Consider the following 25112-nt stretch of genomic DNA (forward strand, 5'->3'; position numbering starts at 1 on the left):
ATTTGTATACTAACTATTAATAATGATCAATCACATGTTTCAAGCAAGCACACCTGTAGGTGTATAATGATCTTAACTATACAGTATAAAAATTGTATTCTTAATAATTAAAATAAATAAAAATGTTTATTTTTTATATTTTTTGGAAAAATTAAAAATTAGATCACCAGTCTTTGGTTGAGTAGCTTTTGTTGTCATTTTTAGCTTTGGTAGAAATAACTACAAGTGTAAGTAGTAATGTTGATTCAGTCAGGTGTTCCAAGCACAAGCAAGCACGCCTGCATGTATTTGACTATTGTAAGCAAATGTAATTTAATTTTGTGGTCATCAATGAATTTGGCATTGAATCGAAAGCTGCGCGATGTAAGGCAGTGGCAACGGACATGGAATGGGTCCTGCTTCTCCACGCTTCCACGATCACAACATGCAGAGCAGCTGCTTTGTCATTGCACCAATCTGAGCCATCTTCAGCAGACACAAGGTTTCATGCTTACCAGAGGTCTCGACCAAGATGACATCCTACTCGCCCGATTTATATACACCTCCGCTTCTCTGGGCTTATCCTCCTATGCCTATTCTGTTTTCATCAGTAACCACCGACCCAGCATCTTTTTCTACAACAACGTCATTTGGGCTCTATCTTCATCCAATCCCACGCGTGCCATTTCTCTGTTCAACGCCATTCGCCTGCTTGGGATGCCACCCGACTCTTACTCTTTCCCCTTTGTTCTGAAGGCCGTTGTTTGTTTATCCGCCGTCCATGTTGGCAAGCAGATTCATTGCCAAGCTATTGTTTCTGGGTTGGACTCCCATCCCAGTGTGGTCACATCCCTCGTTCAGATGTATTCTTCTTGCGCTCACCTTTCTTCTGCCCGGAAGCTATTTGATGGAGCCACTTTCAAACACGCTCCCCTCTGGAATGCTATGCTCGCAGGTTATGCTAAGGTGGGTAATATGTCTAATGCCCGCAACTTGTTTGAATGTATGCCTGAAAAGGATAGGGATGTTGTTTCTTGGACTACACTTATTTCAGGATACACGCAGACTCATAGTCCCAATGAGGCTATCACGCTCTTCCGCATTATGCTGCTCCAGAATGTGCAGCCAGATGAGATTGCAATTTTGGCTGTGCTGTCTGCCTGTGCTGATTTGGGTGCTCTTCAGTTGGGGGAGTGGATTCACAACTACATTGAAAAGCATAATAATAAATTGCGTAAGACTGTCCCTCTTTGCAACTCTCTCATAGATATGTATGCCAAATCAGGCGACATAAGTAAGGCACGCCAACTGTTTCAGAATATGAAGCATAAAACGATTATAACCTGGACAACCGTGATTTCCGGACTTGCTTTACATGGTTTTGGAAAGGAGGCCCTTGATGTATTTTCTTGCATGGAGAAGGCTCGAGTCAAGCCAAATGAAGTGACCTTAATCGCCGTCCTTTCCGCATGTAGCCATGTTGGATTGGTTGAACTGGGCCGCAATATTTTCACGTCTATGAGATCCAAATATGGAATTGAACCCAAGATTGAGCATTACGGCTGCATGATTGATTTGCTTGGACGTGCTGGATATCTTCAAGAAGCAATGGAACTAGTTAGGGTGATGCCATCCGAAGCAAATGCAGCTGTATGGGGATCGCTTCTTTCTGCTTCAAATAGATATGGTGATGCTGCGCTAGCAGCGGAAGCTTTGCGTCATCTAAGTGTGTTGGAGCCCCACAATTGTGGGAATTATTCGCTCTTATCCAATACGTATGCTGCGCTTGGTTGGTGGAAGGAAGCTGCTATGGTAAGGAAGGTTATGCGGGATACGTGTGCGGAAAAGGTTCCAGGTGTCAGTTGTGTTGAGCTGAACAATAGAGTATATGAATTCATTGCCGGAGACAAATTAAACATCTGCTTTCTGGACGTCCTACAAAGCATAAATGGGCAACTGATCGAAGATGCTTTATCTGAAAAGTGGACCAATGACGACTGACTTGTATATTTTTAATTATATATTTTAAAATGTTAATATCTTTATTTGATCAATGTAAAACATATTATATTTTTTATTGAACTTGATCTTTTGACTTTTATAATTTTAAATTATACTCAAATTAATTTAGTATTTCCTTAATAATTTTATAATTTGTCTTTCTAGTAAGCAATTCACATGATACTTGTTTATTTTATATACGTAAATTTTGTAGAAATAAATATACAAATAAATACCTTTAATCATATGAATTATACTATAATTAAAATTTGTAATAAATAATTTTTTTTATGAATGGTAAAGATACAAAAACAAACCAAAACAACATAACGCAAACTCAATCCCTCCTCGCGAAAGAAATTCCCATAGCATCAGTTAACATAATCTGCACAAGTGCCGCAGGACATGAAGGCCAAGTCTTTAAGCTCCATGGAGTTCGCACCAAACTTAGCAGCCAATTAACACTCTTATTTTCTTCTCGCAAAGAATGAACAAAGTTCAGATTCTATGTGGAGTTGACTAACGATCAGATATCCTCGACCAAAGTCGCATAAGGATGAGACTCAGGAACACCATCCTTTACAAGATTAATAGCAGATTTAGAGTCCAATTCACATATGATATCCAGATAACCTTTGCTCTTGGCTATGGAGAGCCCTTTCTGAATAGCGAATGAAGAGCTCCGCAAAAAGATTAGTGGCAAAACCACAACTACCCCAGAAACCAAATAACCACTGACCACAATCATATACCAAAAAATACCACCAAAACCTGAAGCACATAAGTTCGCTATAGTGAGAAAAGATCTATTTTTGGTTTTTGAAAGAATTTTTGGAGAAAAAAAAAAACAAAGATACAGAACGTTGTTAACATCAAATTCATAGTATTTACATATGTAACTCAAATCCTAATCATTTTTTCATTGCAATCATGATTCAACTTAATTGATTAATCCTAATTCCTTAGGAGTATGTTTGGATAGATAATTTTAACTGAGGAAAGTAATTTATCAGATAATTTAAATTTCTGTAATCTAGAATTCATTGTTTGGATGTTTTTTTGTGAAGAATTTAAAATTTTAGAATTTTAAAACAGAATTTTAAACAACTAAAAATCTGGAATTTCAATTTTCTTCTAAAATGTGAGAAATTGAAATTCTCTTCTTACCGTCTTCTTCAAGAAACACCGTCTGAGATTGTGGAATATCGTTCGGGCCTGAGAACGTAAAGGAACGCGTATAACTAGTACACCAATCATATCTTTTCTTTTTTTCATTCATTTTTTTTCACCCTCATAATTTTAACTTTTTTATCCAAACACAATTTTGAAAATAAAATAATTTCAATTGAAGTATTTGAAATTCTTAGAATTTAAAATTTCTCAAAATTTTAAATTCCTCCATCCAAACACACTCTAAGTGTTTAATCCTTGACTCCTAAGTCAAACTCCTAATTCCATAGGTAATTTAACAATAAAACTCAGAATATGAATAATGAATCAATACAAGGCAAAAACGTAATTTCATTCAAAGTCAATGTAATTTCATTCCTAAAGTCAAGTTCTTACACAATTCTAATCCAGATCTAGGATATAAACTTGCATTGTTTCCACACAATTCAATCCCTAAAAGCTAGGTTGATCAAGTCTAAGAATACATCTAAACAAAGAATTTGAATAGGATCACATTACTAAGAAAATTGATCAAATATAAAGAATTACATACCTGAATTTTACATCATTTAATCAGCAAGTTGCAAAGTTAGCTCATTTGGATCATGATAGATCCAAAAAGAAATTTAAAATGTTGAATACAAATGAAGATAAAAGAGAAACGAAAGAGAATTTCATAAATCTAATTTCTGAGATCTAAAAATAAACAAAAGATCTATAAAAGATTTTTCAAATTCTTTTAAAGAAAGTTGAAATTATATAATTTTTAGTCATGGCAGACTTTCGTTGTAGCAAGGACAATTCTCACTTCAACGAAACTTCATTGATTACAATAAATATTTCACTTGAATATTCTTGATGCTTTTGACCCATTCTCATTGTGGCAAGATGTATTTGTTGTGATAAGTTCTTATTCAACTCATAGTCTTTAGACTTCAGATTCAATGTGACAATGCGCACAACCTATGTTGTATGCATAATCAATATAAAAAATTATCATCGTAAGTTCAGATTTACCAAACCTACGTCCAGACAAAAAACATTAAATTTTAATTTTGTGAGGACAAAAAACATACTGAAAATTCTACAAGAATTAATTGTGAAAATTTTAATATTTATGTGGATTAAATTAATTCATTTTTAAAAACTTAAAGATCAAAATAAACTTTTAAAAATTTAAAGATCAAATTGATAATTAAATAATTTTTTTTATTCTTTTGGTCATTACCACAAGTGCCAGATCCATAAATTTTCTTTATTGGAGGCAAAACAAATAATCTATAATAACTTTACTTATGAAAAATATTATTAACTTTAAAAAAATATAAAAAGTTCATGACAAACAATCAAAATACCTAATTTTTTACAATTGTCCCCTTTGTTTTTTCTTACCAAGTATTAGAGAAATTGGGAAGGTTAACATTTAAAAGGTAGAGCGGGTAAAATTAAAACCAGATTTTTTGTTTCTGTAAGTAAATAGACGGTGATGATTTTTTTAATCTTTTTTATATATTTAATTTCTCTTTTCTTTCTCTCTTTTCCGAATTTATCCCTTCGTTTTTTTGGTGTTTCTCTTCTATCTCCTACTTTCTACCCATTACCTTCGTCTCTTTGCCTCTTCGTGTCCATTGCTTTTCTTACACGCACAGGACTTGGCTGCCTCCTTTGCGAACACGCCTCGCCGACGTCGATGTCTCTTTTCTTCGCGAACAAAGCTGCATTCAGGAAGAAGCTCGGAAACGAGGATTGCCGGAAAAGAGCAAGCGGGGTTTCGGGTTGGAAGAAAAGGGGAATTAGGGACAAATTGGGAAAGGGTGAAAAAATGAAAAAAAGAAGAAATAATTTTAGCATTTGATTAAAAAAGCAATATATCTAACGGTGTATATTTTGTTTCCCACTGTGGGAAACTTACTTCACTTTCCCATGATAGACACATTATTCTTCGTTCCATTTTAGCACCACAGAATTGCCCGGTATCTAGATATGCATAGATAAAGAGGAATTGGATTTCACTGGCGAACGTTATGAATACTTGCACTATTATTATGAATTCCATGCCAGTTCCTTCTCCTTTGTTGATAAAGTCCTTTAAAACATTTCCATCGTTCAAATGCTGCAGCAAGAGCTCAGATGAGAAGGGAAGTGAAGATGTGAAGGACACATTATCTGGGGTGGTGGACGAGCAAGTTGAAGAGTTCTTGAGTAGAAAAGAGAACAAGGTTTTGCTGGATGGCTTAGAGAAGGCGTCGCAGAGGGTTGAGATGGCTAAGAGAGAACTTGCTCTGATCCGAAAACAAGAATTTGCTGTCAAGCAGTTGAAGGATTACGTCAACCAGCTTGAAAGCAAAGTTTTCGAGGTAATGCTTGTTTTTCTCTTCATTAGGTATCAAACTCTTAGGATAAAAAATTGAGATTAATCACTGCACTTTACCAATCTTTGAAGGCCATGTGGTAAAAAATGCCCTAACTCTTGTGGCTGGAATAAGTACTGCATTTATGTAGATCTCTGTAGTTTCATGGGACCTACTGAAGCCATACTATTGCTAGTGAATCTTCTCCAATTGCACCAATGATCTCGGCAATTTCCTCATAAATCAAGAATAAACAATCTTGTTGGGAAATGCCTTTCAGCCTAGAAACAGACTTAACAGAAACATAGACAGATACATGAAATGATGAAAAAGGCAGCCAATTACCCCTTGAAATCTTGTTTGCCATTGCTAAAAGTTATAGCACTCTATTATCCAAGTGCTGTCCTATACATAAAAATGAAAAATGAGCTCACATAAAAAAACAATATGAAAAATGAGATAGCTTCAACTATTTATAAAACATCAAGCGAAAATGTACCAAGTCAACATTAACTGGTGCTCTGTAACAATGATAACAACCATCTATATGAAACAAAAAAATTATAAAAGAAGAATATTTCTAAAATATATAATCTTGTTTTAATGAACTAAATGCACATTTGATCATAGTGCAACTTAAATCAGTGACCTCCCATTTGAAGAAATCTTTGAACAAAAAGAACATGATACTTCAACAGTTCAACACTTCAACAGACTATATATAAGAGTATGATGGCCGTGCTTTTTAGCATAAATGAACACAACAAATGTGAAATCATTGTTGCCAAGTGCCAACTTTCCGAGTTGTGCAGAATCTGAGCCCTTTTGAAAAAAAGTTAAGCAGGTTAAGTTGTTATCTGGTGGGCCAGGAGAAGGTTGTTTGGAAACCATTTCTGAAAATAATAGTACTCAAATTGTTCCTTCCAATGGTCCATCTTTATCAAGTACACAGTAAACTATTTAACAAAAACTGAACTAGAGCTTTAAGAACATAAAAAAAAAGCAGTAAATTATTTAACAAAAAATAGAACTAGAGTTCTCTCTGTTTCTGCTGCATTTCAACCTTGATTCAATTAGCACTTTATTTTGAAACTTTAGTGAATGGCTGAAGCTATCTTATTGTAGTTTGAAAGCAATAGAACCTATCTCCTTGATTACTTGATAAGGCCCATTATATTTTGCTTCCAACTTGGAGTGCATCTGCCCTTGTATCGACCCCTGCCTGTGTGGTCTAATTTTCTAGTCTACACAATCACTTTCTTAGATGTTAGCTGGTCTTCATAGTGCTTCATATGATCTTGTGCCTTGCCAAATGATGTTTAAGTTGTTGCAGCAGTTCATCTCAAGTCTTGTGCAACTGTCTCCACCAAAACCTCCCTAGGTATGAATTTAGACAAGGAAGGTGGAGGTCTTCCATAAAACCCCTTGAATGGCATACATCCTGTTGCCCCATGATAGTTAGTATTATACCAATATGTGCCCAATGAAGGAACTCCTCAGCTTTGGCTGTTCTGAAGTGAAACAGCACCAATATGTCTCCAATGTTCAATTCAACACTTCTTTTGTCTATTAGATTCTAGGTGATACGTTGACACATCCTTAAAGTGGCTCTCTGCAATGAGAACAGGAGGGAGTATTTACCTTGTGACTAAAAAGTATTGTGTAGTTTACCATGTGTTGTTGACTTGATTTCTTATGATTGTTTGATTTATACTCGAGTCAGTACTAACAAAAATTGAGTGAGTCTAAGATTGGAGAATGTCAAAGAGACATATCAGAGGCAAAAGCCTTGGTGGAGGAAGCAGAACGCTCTCTGTTGGTAAATGTGGGAGGTCCTGAAAATGGCAGTACATCCATGGGGATGAAAAGTGAAGACATCGATAGAGATGAAGAGAGATGGGAGTCAGTAAAAGCAGCATCAATTTCTGCCCTTGTTGGTACTTTTTCAGGGCTCCCCATATGCTTCACTCAGGTCACCAACACAACTCAGCTGCTTCTCCCTTTAGCAATCAACTTCATTTGCTGTGCATTGTTTGGAGTGACTTTTCGGTACACTATAAGGAGAAATTTGGATGATGTTCAACTTAAGACAGGGGTAGCAGCAGCTTTTGGTGTTGTTAAAGGTAACCATATTACCATGCTTACATGTTAAATATGTTGAAATTTTGTCTGCATCGATTTAGATTTTAGATAAAATAGTATGTTGTCTTTTGTGGTCTTGAGTTGAATGCTTTCTTGAAACAGTGCAATCTAAAAAAATTTAATGGTAATACTGAAACAAACTTGTGATGCAGGTCTCGCAACCTTAGGTGGTGGACCACTTCCTGAACCAAACATTGAAAGCTTCTTGTCACATGCCCAGGAAGGGACAATTTATTTGTCTGAGAATCTTTTGATTTTTGTTTCTGCTGCTGTTGCTCTAGATTACTGTTTAAAGACAAGGCTTTTGAGCCCTTTTCCAATTGATTGATCTTAGCTTAAATACAAATTAATTTTTTCAATTATCATGGCTTAAATGGACACTGATCAATTTGTTGCTATTGTTTCAATCCATTCTGTCCCAAAAATCTCTGATAGTCTGCTAAAAAGTCTTCATTTACATTCGAATATTTATCGGTTATGTTGTTAAGCTGTGACACTTGGTCTCTCTGAATCAATTGTGCAGTCTGTTTTTAATTATTCACTTTAGAACTTTTAATCCCACTTGTGATAAACTTATTCACTTTAGAACTGATTTTTAATCCAACTTGGGATAAACTTGGTAAATTATTTCTTTTGGCTTCTGTACTCAGTATTTGTGTTATAGGGCAGCAGTAGATGAATGATTGGGTAGGCATGGAGCACTACTCATTACCTATGTGATATCTAAAGAGCTGTAAGACAGCAGAAAGACAAGTAATAATACAACATGAAATTATCTTTGCCAAACGGCTACACTTGCTTTTTCTCTATCCATTGAATGCCATATGTTCACTGTTATAGGATATCATCCTACAGTTATAAACCTGCCTCAACTGTTTGGTGCAGCCATGCAGCTCTGCACTCAGTCAATAGTGCTCTGGCAATGTGTGGTGATGCTACTGGATGATAGGTGATTTTTGTAGAGTTCTTTATTTTATTTTTGTTTCTATTTATGTTATTATTATGTGATGATATTTTAATAATATTAAATCAATCCTTATCTCAACAAACCAACCATTAGGGCTGAGCAGAAATGTTTTTTCGGTCCTTTTACCTTGGGGTATACACCTTGTCTTATTTTTATTGTCAATAATTCAAAATCCACTTATCCCTTTTGTTGATGATTATAGTTTAGTCATGAATTTCTAGTCTTTTAAATATGCCCCTTTCTTTTCCTGTCATTTTGGCCTCATGCTAGCCATCTTATTTTCCCCACTTAGTTGATGAAGTTGTCCTCCTTGGAGCATGTAGTGTGGAACCCTGAATCAAATAATTTTATTATGCTACTCCTTTGAATATTTTTCTTTTCTACTCTGAATATTTTTCTTTTCATTCCTTTCTGGCTGGCTGTATCATCTGCATTTATAACAAGAAGCGATAAGTTTAAAAAGAGTTTATGAGAAGAATTATTCCTTGGGAGAAGATAAACATTTCCTGGGACACATTTCCTTATCACATTCAGTAATTACCTATTGTTCCTATTTGTTCTTTTACAATTTAGTGTCTTCTCTTATCTGAAATTTATCCGAGAGCTATTAAATATAACTTTTATCATTATGTTGCAGTGGTATCACCCTTTTGTTATAAATAGGATAGGATACCCTTGGATCCTTCTACTATTCTTGGAAATCAGAATTAATATTCTGATTCTAGTATTAATTACAGTTTATTGGGATATTATCTTTGATTTAGAGGAAACAAAATATCCTCTATTTATGTATACTTATTGTAATTATCCTATATAACCATGCATCTGCCATTTATACAAGGTTTTCAGTCCAAATATCCCTCAATTTCTCTCATTTTATGTGGTATCAGAGCCTATCTTAGACCCATTGATGGGTCTCTTGTGTTTTGAGTTGGAAAAACCACCTAAATTGTGGTCATCCCTAGATAAAGGGGTATATTGAAAGTCTCACATAACGGATAGTTGTGGGCATAAGGAAAATATGTTGAAGTCCCACATTGACTAAAGATAATATCAAGATTGACTATATAAGTGGGGAATAATCCTCACCTTACAAACCGGTTTTGTAAGGTTGAGTTAGACTAATAATTCATCAATCAAATCAGAATGTGAGTTATGTACCTAACTCAACCTTACAAAAATGGCTTGTAAGGTGATGATTGCTCCTCACTTAAATAGTTTATCTCTCATTTGACATGATATCTAGAACCAGGTTGAGGAAATAATGAAAACCGTCCCTCACCGGGGACCTACTGTCCTCGAGGGGCCTTTCTAGTCATTGCACTTATCTCAGTGACCTGCTTCCGCTTTTCGACGAACCTTTCTCCTTTTTCAGCCATTGCTGACCACCATCACTTTTTTGGCGACACTGTCCCTGGGTGAGCCTTTCTGATTGTCTCACTTATTCTTACGACCTATTTTCGCTTTTCAATGGCTCTTTCTCTTTCTCAAGCGACTTTTCGAGCCACTATCGACCATCGTCACTTTTTCGACCACCGCCACAACTTTGGCAACCTTTCATCCATTGACCCCACCATTCCAGCAGTCCTTTTTGGCAACCACTTCCCAATTCGGCGTTTCACGCACCCTCACGTGTGCCAATTCTGCTGCCAAATAACTTCTCTTGACAATGCTTGGCGGCACATCTGACACTTTTTCTGGTCATGATTTCTAGTGACTGCATCGTCTACCTTATGCATCTTTGTGCCTCGAGTTTCAACTCCATCAAACTTATTTTGGGAGAAAACCCCTATTTTGCACCGTTTGGTTTTGTTTTGTGCTTTTTCACTCATCATGGATTCTACTAGTTTTTGTGAGGCTTTTAGCCCGTGGTTTTCCACTGCCTTCAACTTGTCGTTCATTTTCCAGCGAAGAATTTCAGTCGCCTATTCTATCGCCATCTATTTCAGCGGGTTTCCGGTCACCGCATTCAGCTTGTCGCTTATTTTCTGGCAAAGAACTTTCTGGTTGCCTATTTTGTCGTTGTCCTTTTTCGACGTGTTTCTTAGTGACTTCTCTCGTTTTGCTATCACTTTTTGATGATTTTGTCTCTTCAGTTTGAATAATTTTGGGTCTCCATGTTATGTTTGAAGCTTCCAAATCTTGGTTTTAAGAAGATTGAAACTAGCTTTTGATTTACTTAAGCTGATGGGTATTCCAGCTCTCTCTTCCTAGCGATATTCCTTGATTTAACCAAGATCCCGGAGTTGTCTTCAAAATATTGATTTGAAGTTTTCAAATGATAGTTTTAAAAAAAGTCAAAACTTGCTTTTCTTAGGTTGATGGATATTCCAACTCTCTCTTTCTAGCAATATTTTCTGACTTTGCCAACATTCTTGAGTTGTCCTTCAAACGTTTTTTTGGTGAAACTCCATTTCTATTATGTTTTTTTTGTTAGTGTGAATAAATTTTCTTGTAACAAGCTTATTGCTTAGTAAGCTTTAGCTTGATGGAGAGTGTTGAAAATCAGAATTAATATTCTGATTCTAGTATTATTTACTGTTTATAGGGATATTATCTTTGATTTAGAGAAAATAAAATATCCTCTATTTATGTATAATTAATGTAATTATCCTATATAATCATGCATCCGCTGTGTACTCTAATACTCGATTTTCAGTCCAAATATCCCCTAGTTTCTCTCATTTTACACTATCATCTTCCACAAATAATTAATGTTTTGTCTTTTTATATGATTAGGCGGGGAAGATCATGAAATTTGATTAGTGGTGAGAAATGCAAGAGTAAAACCATCATTATTTAGAATATAGTTTGCATAATCAGATCAAGGTATAACCATGAACAATGTACAATGATCAAGTCAAAATGTGTAAGAAAGAATAATGAATGAGTGATGTTATCCATACATGATAGGAACTCTCATATTTATAGTTTTATTTGACCGGGAAAAACTAGAGTCCGTAAGATTTCACGTGTAAGGTCTCTGGCCATGTGCGTTTGGGTATCCAATTACTTAAGTATGGTTGTTACTCTAATTTCAGGTTGAGTGCTGATGCTGATTTTATCTTCTTAAGTTTGATACTCTTTAGGGTGGTTACTTTGAACTCGGGGTAAATAGGAAAACTCGATGTGATCTTCATAATATAACTAATTTTTTCAAATCGTGATGAATTAGTTAATTTAATTTTATAAAAAGAACTGGATGGAGTATCTTTTACTTGCCATTTTAAAATCTCTAATTTTCCATAAATGCAGAAAACTCGCTTACTATTCTTGTTCCCTAACTTAGCAAACTTACATAAATTGATAATCTTGACCTATATTGATTGCTCTTATGGATCATCACTATTTTTCTGTTCATGCTTTATTAGCTAACTTACGTGAGCTTTACATATACTAATCATCTTGGCCTATATAGATTGTTCTAATTTATCTCCCGATTATAGAAATTCCTTACCTCCTCTACGGATGTGATTTTATTTTATTTTTATTTTTTTAGTGAAAAATCTACTATAATTGAATTGTTTGCTCAGAGATTGTTAACCTCTGTTTCACTCTCTCTTCCATCCCATTTTTTTCTCTTCACTCCGTACATGTGTTTGATTTTATCATTTAGAAATTAAATTTCAAAATTATTTGGAAACATCAAATAACTTGGTACAAGTAAATTTTTAGATGTTTGATTTTACGTTCTGGGATTGATTCTAGGTCCACAAAAAATTTTGAGGTGAAGCAATTTAGATAACTTTTGGATAAACTGAAAAATAAACATTAAAGTTTTACTACTAAATTATTTTTATAATAAAAATATTTAAATATAAATCACATTATTTTAAAATTAATTGTAACCAAAATTAATTTTCATTTAAAATCAATTTTATTAACTCTCATCCAAACAACCAAAACAAAATAGAGAAAAGTAAGATGTGATAAAGATTTTTTTTTTTTTGGAATGGAGATGAGGAAAGTTGTTGCCCCAAATTATTGCCTTCTAAATCTTATTTTCCGGGAAGTGATATTTTTTTTAACATTTTAAAAAAGTTTATTTCTAAAAGTATTAAATTGTTCACTCTTTCAAAATATAATTTCTGGGATGTATTTAATGCATTCCAATATTCTCACGAAAAAAAATACATTCCAAAAATAAAAATCCGACACTTTTCAAAACAAAGTTCCGGAAGTTGGTTTCTAGGAAGAATGTTTTTGTAAAAAAAAAAAAACAAAAATGCAGAGCTGGTGTGAGAAGAAAAAATGATTTGTAAATAGGGCACCCTCCTTTCTCCTCAAGAACCTGTCATTCCAAACATAATTAGGAACTATAAAAAAAAATACTAAATGCAAAAATAAGATTTGAATTCATGGATAAATTGATTTTCCCGATAATTTGTTATCAGTATTTTCCCGTGATAATATTCACTAAACTTTCCCTAGTATTTTATTCTTAGGAAAATTAAGTAATAACCAAATCTGTTTTATAAAATTTCCCAAGAAAAGTAATTTAGTTGAGAATAAAATATTTCCTATATCAAATTGTTTTCAATAGAGGTGGCAAAAGGAGTTGGCTCACTCTAACCTCACATGCCATACTTTGGCATCAATCTTTCCAACAGTAAGCATGGCAGGTTGACTCATTTTCATAAGTCGGTTGGAAAAATCAACCCATGTCATTTTATAGTGAGTTGACGGGTCAAGCAACTCAAATAATTAAGAAAAAATATATATACATTATTGTAAAAAACTAAAGAAAAAAGTTTATAGAATGGGATGTGGGGGTATAAACAGAAGTAGAAATTGAACATAATGAATATTAAGAATTTTAGAGAACATAAAGGGAATTAACCCAATGTGTCAACTCATCACATGCAGAGCAAATTTAGGTGGGTTAATTTGATGGGTTACTACATGTAACCCAACCTGTAAAAAAACCGTTGGTTGGACCCGCCTTGTCTGTTGTCATCTCTCAAGGCTTGACATTGCTACTTTAGCACAATATGTGGAATAACCTCCACGGTAAACAAGAAAATGGTGTACAGTATACGGTAACATCGAGCCCCATCATTCAAAAGACAGATGGATATACAAATGCTTGTCAACCATTAGCAATTAGCTAGTGGTTCGAAGAGTTTCCGTGTTCATAATCTCTGCATAGTGTGAGCAGCCAAAAAGTGCATAACTCTTGCACAAGGAATTTAAATAACCCTTCAAAATTTACAGTACATGAGGCGAAGATGTCTAAACTCAATTGGATGGATATGGATTATCATTTACCAATAATCATTGCAAGAGCATTTCCCATCCTTGATATGATGAAATCGGTTTGCATCTCTCACCACAATCTCTCTTCCAGTGACTATTGATATATACTTTATTGCCGTATGGCAGTCCCCACAAACCCGAAGATTCTTAAATACTCTAATAGGTTTTGGTTTCGGGGTACTAATAAGAGCATATGCCACTGCAATTTTTTCACTGTGTTGGAACAGATACTGTTCCTTCTGTTCATCCTCCACATCATGAAGAACAAAATCTGTATTTGGGATATAACCCAAGTTCTTTATTTTTAAAGCCAATTCATCAAGTTCATCATATATCTTTCGAGCCTGGGGGTGTGAAGTATCCCCTACATGGAATTTGTGCACCTGATTGTCAACTTCAATCCAGCTATAACCTGTTTCTTTTATTAATTTTTTCTGTTTCATGCTTTTTCTTAAGGCTGCCACATCATCCCACCTCCCTTCTGACGCATACAAGTTTGACAATAATATATAGGTAGCTGGATCATGAGGTTCCCTCTCAAGAATCTTTTTTGCAGCATGCTCCCCAAGCTTGGTGTTACGATGAACCCGACAAGAACCAAGAAAGGTACGCCACACCAATGCATCAGCATCAAAAGGCATCGAGTTAATAAATTCAATGGCTTCTAAAAGCAATCCAGATCGACCAAGCAAATCAACCATACATGCATAATGTTCCATCCTTGGACTGATACTATGGTTATAATGCATGGAATTGAAGTGTTTCCATGCCTCATCAATCAAACCAACGTGACTGCAGGCTGATAAAACGGCAATATAAGTGACCTCATTAGGCTTTACACCTATTTCAAGCATTTCATAGAACAATTCTAAGGCTTTTGTAGCAAATCCATGTTTTGCAAAACCACTTATAATAGATGTCCAAGTTATGACATTGCGATACCCCATGTCATTAAAGACCTGCAAAGCAGCTTCTTTGTTTCCACACTTGGAATACATAGAGATTAAAGCATTATTAATGCATAGATTGGTTCCAAACCCCGACTTCACAATGAGGGCATGGATTTGCTCACCCTTAACAATTGTGCCTATACAAGCAGCGCCACTTAAGAGGCATGCATATGTAAAAGGACTAGCTCCAACACCAGTGTGCTCAACTTCATGGTTAAAGGATTCATCAGAATCCAAGGCTTTCGCATTTGCATCAGCTGCTGTATTGTACGAAATCAAATTCTTCTCAAATAAGATGTTGAAAGCTTTTCGAGCACATTCCATAGTTCCAGACCTTGCATACATGTTAATAAGAGAATTCCCCACACAATTAATAGTGGAAAGTCCTAGCTTAATTGTCTGGCCATGAAGTTGTTTGCCGATGCCAAAATCAGGAAGACTTGCACAAGCCTTGAGGACGCTGGAGAATGTGAAGCAATTTGGTGTAACATGACCATGAAGCATGTTACAAAACAATTTGATGGCTTCCTGTTCTTGTCTGCTTTGCACATATCCAGAGATGAGAGCAGTCCAAGACATAACATTATGATGCAGCATGGTATTAAATATTTTCCTAGAGTTTTCTACTGCTGCAGATTTTGCATACATGTCCACCAGAGTACAACCGACAAACACATCTGAAGCCAATCCAGACCTGATAACCCAAGAATGTAATTGCTTCCCAAGTGAGAAGAATTCCAACTCAACGCAAGCCGATAAGAGACTTGTCAGAGTAAACTTATCAGGTGTATACTCACTTACTAACATACGGCAGAATAAATCAACAGCATCATCCAGCAGGCCCAATTGCGAATATCTGGTAATCATCAAAGTCCAAGTAACAAGATTTTTGTGCTGCATTTTATCAAACACCATGCGTGCTGATTGGATATCTAGGCCGCCCTTGGTAAACATATCGATTAATGCACAGCCAACACAGACATGAGAATCAAAGTATCCGGTCTTTAAGAGAAAGGCAAAGATTGCAAGGCCAGTAGTAAAGAATAGAGGATTAGAACAAGATCGAAGTAAGGCCGTAAAGCAATATTCATTGGGATAAATGATATTCCTTGAGCATTGGAGCATGTGGAGAAAGGTGAGAAGGGCTCGGGACTCCATGGAATTATTGGCGAAACAGGAGATGATAGCAGACCAGGAGACCAAGTCTCTCTTATGATGGCCCATGTTGCGGAATATTGAAAGTGCGTTCTCCCAATCCCCGCATTTGGAGTAGAGGGTAATGAGGGAGTTGAGAAGAACGGAGTCGAGGGGGAGTCCGGAGTCAATCAACTTGTGGTGAAGGAGTTTGCCCAGCTCCAAGTTACCAGACCTGATGCAGGCTTTGAGGAGAAGGGAAGACTTTATGAGCGGAGATGTCGTTGTTAGGTCAAGCCTGGAGATGGCTTTGCGGAGACTCTCAAACTTCAAATCCTTAGCCTGAAGATAAATTGACGACGGAAGACACAGGCTTAAGCTCACCATTTCCCACGATCTCTTTAAAGTTTGCTTTGCACCACTAAGGAATCAATCAATCAATATTTGCTTCTCTCCCACCTCAGTCATGGAAACCAACATCCCTATCCATCCTGTGTGGCCGCCCTTAATCCAAATCTACAAATAGTAAGGGTGATTGAAATTAGCAATTATAAATCAATAGGATTTTTAAATTTATAATTTTCACACAATTGTTAGTTCACAATAACATTTTTATTAAGTTTCCGGTATATTTCGATCTCTTTGAGAGAATAGTTTTTTTAGTAGGGAGAAGATCTTTGTCTGTGGATGATATTAGTTAATTCCTTTATAGATACTATTTCCATCAAATAATACTTATTTATAAAAGTTACATTAGATTAACTCAATCATAATTTAATTATTATTTATTTATTAGTTTCTAACACATAGTTATTTGAGAATAAAATATATCATTATTCATAGTAAGATTTTTATTGAGTCTCCGGTGCATCTTAATTTTTCTTTTAAAGAGAACAATTTTTTTTTAGCATGAAGAAGACTCTTTACAGTAAATGAGTATTAATCCCTTTATAGTAGTTATCTCTAAAAATTACTCTAATTTAACTCAATCATAATTTAATTCATATTTATTTATTAGTTTCTAAAATCATATGCACATAACACATTAATTCTTACATTTTATATAGAAATCAAATAAATTATTTAAACATGCATATGAAATGAAAGGAGTAATTTAAGACGTTTTTCAAATATCTTAGTATTGTAGGACCTAGTGTAAGTTGTACTTCAGAGGGTAAAGTGCGGAGATTTCAGTCCTTTACTTTATTAAAAGGAGTAATTTAAGACGTTTTTCAAATATCTTAGTATTGTAAGACCTAGTGTAAGTTGTACTTAAGAGGGTAAAGTGCAGAGATTTCAGTCCTTTATTTTATTAACTTTTAGATCATTTTATGTTATTAAAATTTTCAAGTAGATATTTTGCAAAAAAAAAAACACTAAATTAAAATTAAAAACAAGAAACTTGCACACATTTATATCGACGTTCACAAACGCTTCCTTGCATCTATGCTTTTGTTCTTGAAGAAACAAATCTTGGATTCTCTACCACAGAAGGTCACTAATGTTTCCCTCTGCAGCTCTGTTTTTGTTCTTAGAAAAGTAAGAAATTGAATTTTTTGTTCTTAGTCACAAGCAATTCTTCTACATTCATTCAAATTGGAACAATAAGAAATTGAATCATAGGTTAACTTCTGTGCCTCCTTATTTCAATGCTTAGAAGAAAAAAAAATCAATCAAATTCAGATTTTTATTTATCCATTGTTTAATTTGATTATTAATTTTGTTGCGGATTTCAATTTTGTTGTCTAATTTTTTTGCCTTCTCATTCCAAGTACATTAAAGAGACCTTTGTCGTATTTGCTTTCCAAATAATTGGAGTTTGTGAAGTGATCGTATACTACCCACAAGATTGGCTTATGAATTCTTCATCTCTTCAAAACTAATTTACTTAGTATGTTTTGCCAATAAATCGTTACTAGTTTTCCAATATGTTTATTTATTTATTTTGTGTAGGTCTATTGTGATAGAAAAGACGCCCAAATCAGTATGGAGTTCAATATAGTAGAAGAAGCCGAAAGATTTTGGACAACCTACGTTGGACAGATCGATTTTGATGTTCGACAATTATTTGCAAATAAAAGTTTTGTTGATAAGTGCATGATTAATGTAAGATTTGTATGTGCGAAAAAAGGCTTTAGAAGACCTGATAAGTGAGATTGCCTAACAAAAGCTTCTCGAGCAGAAACATGCTCCCCAAGGAGAGGCCCCTAGGAAGCAATAGATTTCAGATATTTAGACTCTCAAGAGGTCTGAATCCATTTCTTACACTGTTTTCTCAATCACAAAAGCCCCTTTAAACCATGTAGAGGGATTCAAATCCTTATTAGGCATTTCATCAAATACTTTACAGACAATATTTTTCTCAAATAGATAACGATATTGATTACCTGAAACTCGAAGGGGACGAACCAATTATCTGAAATGAATTGCTTCGGATTGAAATTCAATAGGCGACGATCAGATTAGGTACTTGCAATCCATCCGACAACGGTGCGGTGCTGTCCGGTGAGTCGGTGACCTAAGCCTCGGAAAGGGAAAGTTTGGTAAGGTAGCTCTTGGCTAGCTATGATTTGAAATGGGCTCAATAGACACAAGTATTTAGTATCAGTGTCGGGTTCACGGGAAGTGGAAGGAAGTACGGCGTGTTTGGGTGGAGGGTTGGAATGTGGTCGCTGAATTGAAGGAAAACTAAGTAACCCTGAACCAGAGACAGAAACAGAGACAGGGACAGACATGTGTTGTTCAGCTCAGGGTCTCTTGCAATTGTAAAATGCAACATTTATCATTTGAGTCGAGCCCAATGGGTTAATGTGTAGTGTGGGAGAAAGTGGAACTATAACAGATTGGATTGGATAGACGAACTGAATGAAAGTTTCAGTCTTTCAGAACCTCTTCTGTTCTGTCTTTTATTTTGTTATCCAGGAATTTAGATATTTTTTCGCTTGGCGCGCCGGGATGAGAGAGAGGGATGCTTCTCATTTATAGTTGGCCATGCCAAACTCTACTTCCAAGTAATAATATTGTGAGAAAACTTTGAAATTTAAATGAAAAGAAAAATGAAATAAATTTTTGTTTTAGAACTTATTTTTTTTATTTATTTTAATCAAACAAAAGTTAATATATTGTTATTTGTGCTTTTTCTTTTCATTAAAACATACCATTAATATACAAAAATAATTTTTGGCATAGACTCACATCCACTATATAAGATATATACAATAGGAACCGCACAATCATAAATTGTAAGTCAAGTATTTTCTTGTGTTGAAGACTATATCACCTCCAGTAACTTTACCCATTCGACTACATGATCATACGACAACAGATTTAGTGTCAGATGCAGTTGAATCTTTTTGGCGGAAAAAGCATTCACAAAAAATAAAATCAACTTCAATGACAAGGAACCAAACAACATTTCCCTCAAAATCAACATTTTGTAATATTCTCTTGGGATGTATTCCCTGAAGGAACAACTTCAAGAGCATCATTAATATAAACCTCTTTAGTAGGCAGTGAATTAAAGTCAAGCTCTGATGAATGTTAATTCATAGCAGTGGACGAGTGACACTTCTTGTCAAAGTTTTCTTTTGCTGAACATGGATCAAAACAAGTAGTTTCCTGAACCAAAGCTTGAACTTTCAGAATATCTAATGGGTGACTACTAACAGAAGTGTCAATCGGAGAAATGGATTGACATTCGGTAAAAGAAACTAATCTATCAACAAGGGAAGCAGCTGCTGCTTTATTCTTCATTTCTAGTTCACTGTGGCAACACACATTTCCTCATAATGAGATTTGGAACAGAGAATCCCATCAACCAGAAATTGGTTGTTTAGTTATTGAGAAGCATCGTTGCATTCATCATTCGTCTCATTAGCAGAATTTGAACTAACTTCATCACTTCCATGAGGATCTTGTGGAGTTGAAGAACCCATATCTGACCTATTTTCCATTTTGGTCTTAAAAAAATCATTGTCTCCATTTCCCATTTTCTCAGAACCTGTCAGAAAAAAGAAACAAAAACTAAACTTATACACACAGGCAAAAGTAACGTTTGAAATATCAATAAACAAACACATTATCAACATCTGTTGTTTTATTACCTTCGTGTTTTTCTTGTTACACCAACAACTTCTGTAACATATCCATACTAGGGAAGACCATCACATTCAGTGACTTCATTTCTTGCCTGAGTGATTCGTCCAGATGTGTGAAGCCAAAAATTCTAGTCCATGTATCTGTGAGTTCAGCAATTACAGGAATAGGGTTTAGGGTTTAGGTTATGGGATTAGGGTTTTGTGGGTTTAGGGTTTATGATTTAGTATTCAATACAAAAATGTATATAATAATTTAATTTATTATTCATATTTGACTCTTGTTTGAAGGCTTGGTCATGATATTCATTGCATTGCTTTTTTTCTTTATCACACATTAGTAGAATATTTAAGTTTATTTTGTATCACATAATTGATTATGCTAGATAATATCTAACATGAACTATATTTTTTTATTACATAACTCGACTTATGGTTTGAAATATTGAATAAGAAAAATAAAAATCTCTAATAAAAATGCACGATCGTATATCTTTCAAATGTTTATATATGTTAACACTTTTAATATAAAAAAATATTAAATTATAAAAAAATAAATTTAAATTAATAAATATAGAAGTTTCACAAAGGAAAAACAATGAGAAAAAAAACTAAGTTATGTATGAAAAAAATAATATAACATGGTTTTAATAAAAATACTAGATTTTAAATAATAAAAAATAATCGACAAATTCATCTGACATTTTTAAATAATAATAATAGGTAGTAACATAAAGAATAAGAGAATTGTCACCAATTAAAATAATTACGTACAATATAATGAATAGAAAACATATTTATTTTAGTATTTAAATGGATTAATTGATTTAGTAAAATTTTATTTTAACAGAATCATAAATAAATCCTAACATTTTTTGTTTTATTATTTTGAATTTAAACTAATTAACTAATTAAAGTAAAATCAATGATATTTAATAAATATTGAATGAATAAGAAGTTATTATATGATATTTTTTTATTCATGAAATCTTCATTTATATATACAATAGAATAATAAATTATTTTCATAAAGATTTTTTTTAACTGTTTAAGAGAGTTTATGAAAATTATTATAATTTATTTATTCATAAATGATTTAAAACTTATTTCAATAAGCTTTTTAAAATAACTTATCAAAATATTTTACTGTTATTTGTAAATTGAAAACAATCCCGCTTTCATTTTGGCCACTCCCTCCAACGGCAAGACCTAGTACAATATACCTGGATCTAAAAATAATCTCGTTCTCCCTCACCAGTCACCACGCAACACCCCGTCATTCCCTTCACTGTGCCAACCGTGGTTCTCAGCAGCATCGCCATCCGCTTTTCCCCCTCAGCACGTCGTGAATCCATGAATCCGAACCTTGGTTGCCATCGCGTTTGTCGTTGCAGGTTCACATGCAGGAGACGAGGCTCTCGTTGTGGGTTCCCGTGATAACTGTCACTGGTTAGCGTGAACATCCATGGTAAGAAATTTGTCCTCTTTCATTTTTCTTCAACTCACACTCACACTCTTCCACATCCATAGGTTTCTCGTACGGGCGCTCTCCATCCGCTTCTTCACTGGCAGCTCCGTGCCCCTCCGCATCTTCTGCTCTCATATCCTTTCTTGTTTCCTTGAACTTATTCACTGCTCAGTCAAAAACTCATGTCTTCCGGCGAAGACAACATGGCGGCGATAGAGTGGAAGTGATAGCAACAAAGATCAGAACATACCTGAGGCCCAAGCTATGGATGAAGACAGACCCGAGACCCACGATGGAAGGCCCAAGAGAAGTACCAAGCGACCTGCGTATCTGGACAATTACACATAACAATTATTGGGGAAGAATTAAGGGAGTTATTTACAACTGTTTTTCCATTTCAGAATTCTGTTAGAAAAGCTGCTAGGAACCCGTTATTGCAATCATGCTTTGTAAATTTTATTACACAGAATCACCCCACGAAATGTATTTAAATAAGATTGCAATGAATTAAATGGTAAGAAGAATTCCATAAACTTTGCTCATGTGGAAGCAGAAAGCACTGAGAATGGTATCGATATTGTGAAGCGTATGGGTCGTTACAGTGGTAAGTATCATTTACATTATGGTAGTTTACAATTTTAGTCAGTTGGTATAGATTCCAGGATTTGAATAATCTGGGTAGGAAAAAGATTTACATTTTGTTTGTATTATGGGTACTTCATAAATTTCAGTTTTTATTACTTAAGCTACACAAGAAAATTGGTCTATGTGAGGAAAGTGGTAATTTGAAGTTAATTTATATAATAAAGCTTACTTTTTATTTTTTACACCCTTAGAATTCTGATGGGAGAATGTTAGGAGGGACAAAACAAACCAGCAAAAGCACCACTACGGGCACAAACCCTTGGTGGATTCCCTTTAACAGAATCTGTTAGAAGGTGCTGAGCTGTCAGGAGGATACTGGTTCATAGGAAATATGCTATTGGCATGTTGCTTCCCATCGTGCAGCACTGCATTGTCGACATTTTCCACTTTTCTGTTATTTTCTTCTCACATTCTAGCACCTTCTGTTTTCATAGTGGCACCCTTGGCCAGTGCCTCTATATAAGGGATGCTTAGTATGTAATAGAGGACAGCAGAAAAATAATACAATTTTTCTTCCTTATCCTTCTCTCTTATGGAGGTTCCTAGCCCTCGTAGACTGTTCTCTTCCGTGCTTCTGTGCATGACAGAGAAGGTTGCCAATGTTAGATAAACTAAACCAAAATAATTGGGAACCTCTTAGCTTTTTAACAGTCTTGACTTAGTTGCCAGTTTTAAGAAAAATTGCATCGAATTTTCCAGAATAGTGTTTTTTTGCCTTTTTTTTGTTGTTGTTTGGTGAGTCCAATTAAGTTAAAGAGTTTTTTGTTGAGCTGAAAAAGAAATCTGATTACTAGTTTCCAGCTTTGGAAGAAGCTTGCTCAAGTGTGGAATCACAGTGATAGATCATGATCTTTTCATTTTGTAGAACATCCAACCCCTGATGTTGATATGGTTTCCAAAATAGAATGTATAAGGAGTTTTGTTTCAATTTTTTTTTTGGTATTTTATTATTATTTCCCCTTTTTGTTTCAGTTTTATGTCATTTAAAGTTTGGGAAAATGGTGGGTATGAAGCATATTTATGCTAAAGGGTGTTGTTTGTTTGTGTTTTTTTTTTGTATGGCTTCTCCTTTATTTTGAACTCCAACCTAAGAAGTATTTGAAGCAAATGAATGATTTTTAATTTTACGATTTTTTTTCATAATTATTTAGCCAAGTGTGGATTGTTTTTAATTTTTTTTAAACTATACTAATTTACTAATTTCTTTTTATTTTGCTTTTTTATTATTTTTCTGTGTCTCATCTCTTGTTAGGAGGCAAGTTTTTGGTTCTTGTGTTTGAAACTAAGTACCCAATTTTCAGAGATGAGAAAAAAGACCAAAAACTTTTTTTTTTATCAGCAAAGACTAAAAAACTTAACTTTGATAGAAAATAAATGCATTTGTTGTTATGATTCTATTCTCTTAACCCGAAGTGTTGAAATCTTTTATAATTTTTCCCCCATTGTATAGCTAAGTTCCGTTAGGGATCTCTGCTGATAAAGTGAAACAACTTGTAATCTAAAGTCTGCATCTCTGCTGATGGGATTTCATTGTGCTTTTGTTACGTGCTGTAGAAGGTTTGAAGTCGTTGATGGTTTTGCTGATAGCTAAACTTTTTTTAAAATGAATTATGGTCTAGTAATCCATTTGCTTGCTAATTGTTCTTCATTGTATTTTGGGGTTTTAGGTGTTGGTTTTGTGACATATGTTTGGTAGTGAAATTTAAATATTTGCATGGAAACCAAAGAATGTATTAGATCCGGGCATACAATGATAGAGGCAGAATCCCCATCATTTTACCAGGTGGCAATGAGGAGTAAAGCTCTAAACCTGGTTCATGTCCTTGATAGTGCTGCTGCTGCTACTACAACTGCACCTGTTGTTGTCTCACCTATGAGACTTTGGATTCATGTCCTTCTCTAACAATACAAATTTAAGTTGTACGAGGGAAGAGGCTCTGGATTTCGGTGCCTTTAGCGTTTCTGATGGAGGGAAGCAGTTACTTGATAACATATTGTGCATTAATATGAGTGGATTGACTGGACCTATTCAATTTGGTTTAGATAGATCTCCTCTAAATCCATCATATGGCATTCTTAATGTAATTGCTACAGGTTATAGGAGAATCGGCTACTGGTCTAGTTACTCTGACCTTTCTGTAATAACCCCTGAGAAACTTCATGCAGAGCCTGCCAATCGTTCAATTTGAAGCCAACATCTAAACTGTGTCATATGGCCAGGAAATACAACAGAAAAGCCTCATGGATGGATTTTCCCAAATAACGGGAGGTAACTGAGAATTGGAATTCCCAACAGAGTTAGCTATTAAGATATGATCTCCCAAATAAATGACACCAATGCAATTCAAGGATATTGCATAGATATATTCCTAGCTGCCTTTAAATTGCTTCCCTATGCAGTTCAATACAAGTTCATTCTGTTTGGAGATGGACACAAGAACCCAAGCTACTGTGATCTTGTCAACATGATTACTTCTGATGTAAGTAATACTCACTGCATAGAACAAACATAATGTAGTAATATCTTGTTTTTATATATCAATTTTTTGTGCTTGCATCTACAAGTTTTTGATGTTGCCGTAGGTGACATTGCGATTGTCTCTGTCCGAACAAAGATTGTGGATTTTACTCGACCATATATAGAGTCGGGGCTAGTTGTGGTTGCTCCAGTAAAAAAAATTGAAGTCAAATGCTTGGGCTTTCTTGCGACCATTTACTCCACATATGTGGGGTGTCACTGCATTTTTTTTCCTCTTTTTTGGAGCAGTGGTGTGGATTCTTGAACATAGAACAAATGTTGAGTTTCGAGGGTCACCGAGGGAACATATAGTTACAGTTCTTTGGTAAGTACTCTTGTTGTAGCTTGTGCACATAGCTAGTTAGTCATAACTCATCTTTGTATGCTGTTGCAGGTTTAGTTTGTCAACCATGTTGTTTGCGCACAGTAAGTCGTCC

General features: G+C 34.8%; 3 protein-coding genes and 1 long non-coding RNA gene across 4 annotated transcripts; 3 read left to right on the forward strand and 1 right to left on the reverse strand.

Annotated features, from left to right (window-relative positions):
• The first annotated feature begins 142 nt into the window (after positions 1 to 142).
• LOC114425402 (pentatricopeptide repeat-containing protein At5g56310) lies at positions 143 to 2093 on the forward strand. Its single transcript, XM_028392321.1, has one exon. It carries the CDS (start codon positions 238 to 240, stop codon positions 1978 to 1980), a length of 1743 nt encoding a protein of 580 aa, XP_028248122.1. The 5' UTR covers positions 143 to 237; the 3' UTR covers positions 1981 to 2093.
• A 2973-nt stretch (positions 2094 to 5066) lies between these two features.
• LOC114425404 lies at positions 5067 to 8121 on the forward strand. The gene is made up of 3 exons (XM_028392323.1): positions 5067 to 5507; positions 7252 to 7624; positions 7796 to 8121. The coding sequence occupies exons 1-3, from the start codon at positions 5175 to 5177 to the stop codon at positions 7969 to 7971; spliced, it is 882 nt and encodes a 293-aa protein (XP_028248124.1). The 5' UTR covers positions 5067 to 5174; the 3' UTR covers positions 7972 to 8121.
• Positions 8122 to 13385: 5264 nt separating this feature from the next.
• LOC114425405 (pentatricopeptide repeat-containing protein At3g49170, chloroplastic-like) lies at positions 13386 to 18911 on the reverse strand. The gene is made up of 2 exons (XM_028392324.1): positions 18338 to 18911; positions 13386 to 16466 (listed from the first exon to the last, which is right to left on the reverse strand). Exon 2 carries the CDS (start codon positions 16335 to 16337, stop codon positions 13875 to 13877), a length of 2463 nt encoding a protein of 820 aa, XP_028248125.1. The 5' UTR covers positions 16338 to 16466; positions 18338 to 18911; the 3' UTR covers positions 13386 to 13874.
• A 2320-nt stretch (positions 18912 to 21231) lies between these two features.
• On the forward strand, positions 21232 to 24647 carry LOC114367464. Its single transcript, XR_003657211.1, has 3 exons — positions 21232 to 21512; positions 21575 to 22116; positions 23941 to 24647. It is a non-coding gene; the product is annotated as an uncharacterized LOC114367464 (long non-coding RNA).
• The last annotated feature ends 465 nt before the right edge of the window (positions 24648 to 25112 follow it).

Source organism: Glycine soja, chromosome 9 (assembly GCF_004193775.1).
Source record: "Glycine soja cultivar W05 chromosome 9, ASM419377v2, whole genome shotgun sequence".
NCBI lineage: Eukaryota > Viridiplantae > Streptophyta > Magnoliopsida > Fabales > Fabaceae > Glycine > Glycine soja.

What these genes read in the sequence shown, in the direction of transcription:
- LOC114425404 (XM_028392323.1), top strand. Translation starts at nt 5,175, where the DNA reads ATGAATACTTGCACTATTATTATGAATTCCATGCCAGTTCCTTCTCCT. An exon ending in TTGAAAGCAAAGTTTTCGAG is followed by an intron (nt 5,508 to 7,251) that starts GTAATGCTTGTT and finishes AGTGAGTCTAAG; the next exon opens with ATTGGAGAATGTCAAAGAGA. An exon ending in AGCTTTTGGTGTTGTTAAAG is followed by an intron (nt 7,625 to 7,795) that starts GTAACCATATTA and finishes CTTGTGATGCAG; the next exon opens with GTCTCGCAACCTTAGGTGGT.
- LOC114425402 (XM_028392321.1), top strand. Translation starts at nt 238, where the DNA reads ATGTTGATTCAGTCAGGTGTTCCAAGCACAAGCAAGCACGCCTGCATG.
- LOC114425405 (XM_028392324.1), bottom strand. Translation starts at nt 16,337, where the DNA reads ATGGTGAGCTTAAGCCTGTGTCTTCCGTCGTCAATTTATCTTCAGGCT.